This window comes from Miscanthus floridulus, unplaced genomic scaffold (genome assembly GCF_019320115.1).
Source record: "Miscanthus floridulus cultivar M001 unplaced genomic scaffold, ASM1932011v1 fs_737_9_10, whole genome shotgun sequence".
Lineage (NCBI taxonomy): Eukaryota > Viridiplantae > Streptophyta > Magnoliopsida > Poales > Poaceae > Miscanthus > Miscanthus floridulus.
The window spans coordinates 24,938-31,388 of record NW_027097196.1 but is presented as its reverse complement, the minus strand read 5'-3'; the positions used below and the strand labels follow the sequence as shown (position 1 = coordinate 31,388).

Genomic DNA, 6,451 nt, shown 5'->3' with positions numbered 1-6,451 from the left:
TGTAGCAGCAATGTCGGCATTACATTGTCGTTGATGACCGACTACTGGTGCGGGGTGGGGGGAGGATGAAGGAGGAGGTAGAGATGCGGGAGCGCTGTGACCGTGGGGAAGCCGTGGCGGGCAAAGATAGTGTTGCCTCTAGATATGGTGGCACAGGTTGTGCGCTAGACAGAATGTGGATGAAAGAGAAAGCAATAAAGAATAGAATGAAAATAAGGTTACGATAAAAATAACACTTTATCGTAATTCTCTTTCTCTTGAGCCTATAATAATATTTTAATGAATACGGTGTCTTTCAGCAAATTGAAGCCATGTTGCCACCGCCGTGTTTTGTTGTATCACCCGCACATGCCCCACCTCAATGAAGATGGAAGAGCAATTGCAGCCGCTACACTGAACGTAGTCACACACTAGAGCGTTCACTGGCTAATTAAACATTTTTCGGTCGATGTTACTCGTGTTCCATAGTAAATTTTCCCATGTTTTCTTGTAGTAGTAATACCTCTCGTACGGTGTCTAGTAGTATTCTCACGCCCTATCGGTCCGTTCGGTTTATCCAGAAGCCGATTTTTAGTCGGATTCTCACGCCCTATCGGTCCGTTCGGTTTATCCAGAAGCCGATTTTTAGTCGGAACAATATTTTTCTCTCATAATAATTCTGTCAGAACAGTGTTTTTCAGCTAAGTTTTAGCAAATCGAAAGGGGCCATTATCTTGTTTGCGTGTCATGACCTCGTGCGAACAACTGTATACGGCCCGGTAAGATTTGGACCATCTCTGGGCCGCTTTGTCTACGTCATGGGTGCTTTTCATTGAGCGTTCGAAGGTATCGTAGTTTTGCAGCAAAATTATTCTAAAGCTTTTGTCGTGAAAAATACTACAGATGAATTGGAAAACGCATAGCTGGCGCAGTAATAATATCCGTTGGTTAGCGTAACTGATGCCATAATTATTTTTTAGAGTTAACCGATTTCCTAATAGTTGTATTCTTTTTCTATAAAAAAATTGATCAAATGTGAACTAATTTAATTTAAGATAACTTTAAAAATTAATTTATTCAGAGATCAAGAGAGTATTTTTCAAAAATCAATTAATCTTAGATTTTAAGAGGGGAGTACGTTTATTAAAAAGATATCTACATAGTTAATCAAGTATTACTAGTATTTACATATAGTTAATTAACGTTAATTATAAAAGCGAACAATGTTTTTTCTCTCGCAAAAAAAAATTAGCATAAACATCACTATGAGCCAAATTTCAGCGAAACCAACAGGGCTGATATCTCTCTCAACTAAACAGCGACATGTTTCGAAGGAAAAGGAAAATGTCTCACAGCAACAATACTATGGCCTTGTTTAGATTGCGAATAATTTTAACCCGATGAATAGTAGCACTTTCGTCTTATTTGGTAAATATTGTCCAATCATGGACCAACTAAGCTTAAAAGATTCATCTCGTGATTTCGAACTAAACTGTGCAATTAGTTATTTTTTTTACCTACATTTAATACTCCATGCAAATGGCTAAAAATTGATGTGATGGAGAGAGAGTGAAAAAACTTGGAATTTTGAGGGTATCTAAACAAACAAGGCCTATGTACCAAACAGAACAACCAGCAAAAACCGCGCTGCCTGTTTCAAAAAAAAAAAAACGCTGCCGACGGGACACCGAACGAGTACGAAAAGGAGATGGAGCACAAGAACACGAACGAAGACGAGAAAGGCAAGATTTTCCTTAAATAGATACTGCTAGTATATATACAACCGGACCCATGATCTCCACTCCCACCTGTTGATTATCCTCACTACTCAATCCCTACCACTACTGCGTTCAATGGTCCATCATGATCCCTACTTGATAACCACTACTGATCTACCATCACCTCCGACTCCATGTGCGTTCATGGAGATCGCGAACCGAACAGCAGCGACGCCGGCTCGTTGAGGTCGAACGGGAGGGCCTTGGGCCCCGTCCGGAGCTCCAGCGCCGTGGACGGCAGCGACGAGGCGACGACGTCCCCCGCAACTGCCACGAGGGGCGGCATCGGCGGTGCCACCACGGCTTGGTGGTGCAGCCTGGGCGGGAGGTAGACGACGTGCCAGGGAGAGGAGTGGGTGACGTCGAGCCCACCGTAGTGGCCGGCGGGCGCCGCCAGCGCCGCCGGGTGCGAGAGCGGGAGCGGGCGAGCCTGGACGGGCGTGGCGCCGGCGCGCCCGGAGGTGAAGTTGGTCCTGGCCTTGGTGCCGCGCAGCGCGAGGGCGGCGCGGTCGTAGGCCATGGCGGCCTCGACGGGCGTGTCGTAGGTGCCCAGCCACACGCGCGTCTTCCTCCAGGGGTCGCGGATCTCCGCCGCGTACCGGCCCCACGGCCGCTTCCGCACGCCGCGATAGTGCGCCGCCTCCACGCGCTGGTGGTGGTGCTGGTCCCCGCCCCCGACAGCAACGCCTCCGACAGCGAGGCCGCGTCGTCCCGGCCCACCACCGTCCCCGACAGCGCCACCGTGCCCTCCTCCTCTCATGTCCCACTCCATCTGCTGCATCCCCACCACCCGCACCGACGTTCACGCTCTCGCCCTCTGAGGTTGGCCGGGCAGGGAACAGCTGCTTGGTTGGTCTCGGCAGGGGCAACGGCAAGGCTCACTCTTCTGTTTATACTGCTGGCCTGGTTGCCTCTGCCTGGGCACCTCCCCTCCGCTCTCTCTCACACGGTGGCTGTGGCTGTGGCTGTGGCTGCACTACTAAGGCTAGTTAAAACAATCCCACCCAAAATACAACATCCATTTTTTTTTATAGCGTTATAAATAAAATATTTAATATCTATTTAACATCTTATCTAACAATAAGACATAAAAAAGAATTTTTAGAAGAGATGATATCGATATTTGAGTTGCGCCTATTATGCAACTAAAAAAACTCAAAATAAGTGTCCGACTAATTTTAGATTTCTTGTACCTATTTTGAGTTTTTTTTTTTTTTTTTTGCCCTGTGACAGACTGGCCGCGCCTCGTGAAACGGGGAGGTAGGTTTCTGGGCCTGGTGCTTTGAGGCTGTCGCTGACCGGGCGTGGGCGCGAGAGCGAGCGCACGGCGTCATGAATCAGCCGCCGCGCGATTTGACGCCTTGCGGGTCCTCCTCGACAGCATGCGACTGGTCTCGTCCGGCGCGACGCGCGACTGGCGCCGTGACGCCAGCCCTACCACTGGGCACTGTCTGGCTGCCACTGCCACAGCCGAGAGCACGGACGCCTCGTCCTGTCACCCCACCGCCCTGCCGTACCGCGCCTGCGGCACGCGCGGCCGCACGACTCTTCTCACTCTTCCACCGAGCCCCACGACGAGCCGCACGAACACTGTCCAACGGGACCCACCGATCTGCCGGTAGAGACGTACGAGTACCCCTGCTACTATTCATGCGGGGTACGTGAACGGGTGCGTGCGCGCTGCACCGCACGTCCTCTTCGGCGGCTGGTTAGTTGCCAAGGAAACCCAACCCACTCGTGCATGACGGGTGGGGTCTGCTGAGAGCTTTGCTGGTCCCAAGTCAGGGACTGCCAGCGGCGGGTAGGGACGCCGCCGCGCCGCGTTCCCCGGGAGCGGGAGGCGACGTGCCGGGGCACGATTCGGCTGGGCGCGGTTCACGTGGGGGCCGGACCAGGGAGGGCGTGTCGTGTGGGTGGGGGGCAGCACGGTTCGCGGTGGGTGGAGCGGAGGGAAATACGCGTACGCGTGTGCAGCGGCGCCGCTCATCAACGGGCGGTGGGGACCTTCCCAACCCGGGCCCTCGGGCGCCATGAAATCGGCACCCACGCACGGCCTATCCGGTGACCGGTGGGTGCGTGGGGCGTTTGGTACCCTGCGCCTGCGGCAGCAGCAACGAGAGCCGAGCGGGCGGCACGCGCATGGCAGCCCAGAGCCGCAGCGCTCGTCGGGCGCGGCGTTGCTTTCTTCGAGTCTGCCAGGGCGGGGGCGGGCGGCCGATGGCCGTATGCCGATGCCGATCCGTCCAAATCTCGGGGGCAGAGGGCATTGATAGCGAGAAATATTTTCGGGAACGGGCATGGCGACCTGCGCCGCGGCAGCAGCAACAGGAGGGCCTTGGGAATGCGCGAGGCCTTGACTGCCATCCTGCCTTCCTGCTGCTGGGTGAGGCAGCGACGGGCCTGTCGCGTGCTGCCACGCTGCATCGGGAAGAGGCGTGCCGTTCAAAGGCTTTGCCAGAACTTGCTACTACGCCATGCTGTGCAGCACTGCACCACCTCAGTCAGTCTATAATTTCTATAATCATTAGGCCTGGTTTAGTTCCACCCCAAAATCCAAAAAGTTGCTACAGTACCTGTCACATCGAATGTTTGCGGCCCGTGCATGGAGCATTAAATGTAGACGAAAAGAAAAACTAATTGTACAGTTTGGTGGGAAATTACGAGACGAACGTTTTAAGCCTAATTAGTCAATATTTGGACACTATTTGCCAAATAAAAACGAAGGTGCTACAGTAGTCCCAAAATCTAAATTTCGCGAACTAAACAAGGCCTTACTTAAAATGTTAACGAAGTAAAATGGCAGTATATTAGTAGAATTAAAAAATTCAAATAAACTTATTTCTTTCGTTTCAAAATAACCACACATCTGACTTTTCAAGAAATCATTTATTATATACACAAATACGAGTACTAATATTTATTATACGTAATAAGTATCATCAAGTTTATAGTGGAATATAGCAAACATATTCCTCCAATTTTAAAAAATAAACTCACACTTATTTCTCGAGAAGTCATTTTTTTAAGTTTGATTATAAATATAGAAAATACTATCTATATTTATATCTCTAAATAAGTTTACATGTTCAATCTAATTATACTTATTATACATTATAAATATTAATTAATATGTTTTTGTTTCTATTTGGTCAAACTTTTAAAGATTTTTTATTTCTCGTGAAGCGAGATGTTGAAAGGTCCTTGTGTGGTTTTGTTAATTGAATGACAATCTTAGGTGGACTAATTATGTTTATATGAGATACACAGATGATTAGTCCACAAGTACATGTATGTGAGCAACATATGTCGTGAAGGTGAAAATGGTTTAGAGATGTTGCAAAGCTCACACATGTGATGATGAAGGAGCTTATTGCACATTAGACATGACATTGAGTCATGTGATCAAGGTGGAGAAGATCAAGACAAGACTTGGCTTGATGGACCGGTTGCAAGCGTGAAGGACAAGTCAGAGGATTTAGAGCGATGGACCGCGTGGCGGTGAAGCTTGAGCAAGACTTGGCACCGATGGACGAAGGCAACAGTGAAAAGTAAGTGAAGTCAAGATCGATGAACCAATATGATCACGTGATGATATGAAGTGGATCATATCATTGTTGATCGTGTTGGTGCATGTGTTGCATCGACATTGGAGGAGATATAATGGAATGCGCAAGGCAAAGATATAACCTAGGGCATTTTATTTTACCGGTCATAAGGGTGTAGAGAAGTTTATGACTGGGTTTAGAATAGATGGTCGTACTATCAAGAGGGGCAAACTTGTTTGCATATCGGTCATCTAGTGCGACTCGAGTGATCTAACTTTGCATCGTCGCTAGGATTGAGTCGCGTGGCAAGTTGAGTGGCTAATCCTTTAAAACAAGATTGTGAAAATGCTAACACACATACATATAGTGGTGTACACTTGGTGGTGTTGGCACATTTATAAAAGAGATAAAGTTGCAGTTGATGTGGATCAACTCAGCGATGGAACGGAGGTGAGAAGGGTTCGAAACTCCACCGGCGCCCTATACAGAAAAGACAGGGTCTCACAGAGTGCACCGGACGCTGGTCACGTAGTGACCAGACGCTGGGTCCTACGTCCGGTCAGTGGCAGCAGAGCGCGCGTAGGCATCGGTCTTCGATCGGACACTGGCGCTGAAAGTGATCGGACGCTGGCAGGGTGCGTCCGGTCAGGCTGACGTACGGTGACGTAGACGACGAAGAAAAGTTGGAGAAAGACCGGACGCTGATGCTGTGTCCGATGGTGACCGACCGGACGCGTCCGGTCGCGAGAGGAACCTTACTGGAAACGACCGGACGCTGAGGTCCTGCGTCCGATCACTTTGAGCAGCTGCGTTCGGTTATCACTTGACCATTGAGATCAAGCTACTGAGGTTGAATGGAGGCGACACGCGCGTCCGGTAAACCCAAAAAACGCCCAGTGAAGGGGTAACGACTAGTTTAACTTGTGGGGCTACAAATAGAAGCGGTCTCGGCCATGGCTGGTGTGGAGCACCTCGGGGGACTTTGTATCCATGCTTGAGAGTGCTTATGAGCCCTCCATCTCACATATGATTGATAGTGATCATCCGATTATGTGAGAGAGTTATTCTAGTGCAATTGCATCATAAGGTTGCATCGAGTGGTACTAGATGATCAAGTTGCAAGCCGGTGGTGCTTGTTACTCTTGGAGG

General features: G+C 49.5%; 1 protein-coding gene across 1 annotated transcript; it reads right to left on the bottom strand.

Moving 5' to 3' along the window:
* Positions 1-1,702: 1,702 nt before the first annotated feature.
* LOC136532915 (ethylene-responsive transcription factor 7-like) lies at positions 1,703-2,692 on the bottom strand. The gene has a single exon (XM_066525493.1). The coding sequence runs from the start codon at positions 2,536-2,538 to the stop codon at positions 1,900-1,902; it is 639 nt and encodes a 212-aa protein (XP_066381590.1). The 5' UTR covers positions 2,539-2,692; the 3' UTR covers positions 1,703-1,899.
* Positions 2,693-6,451: the final 3,759 nt, after the last annotated feature.

What these genes read in the sequence shown, in the direction of transcription:
- LOC136532915 (XM_066525493.1), bottom strand. Translation starts at nt 2,538, where the DNA reads ATGCAGCAGATGGAGTGGGACATGAGAGGAGGAGGGCACGGTGGCGCT.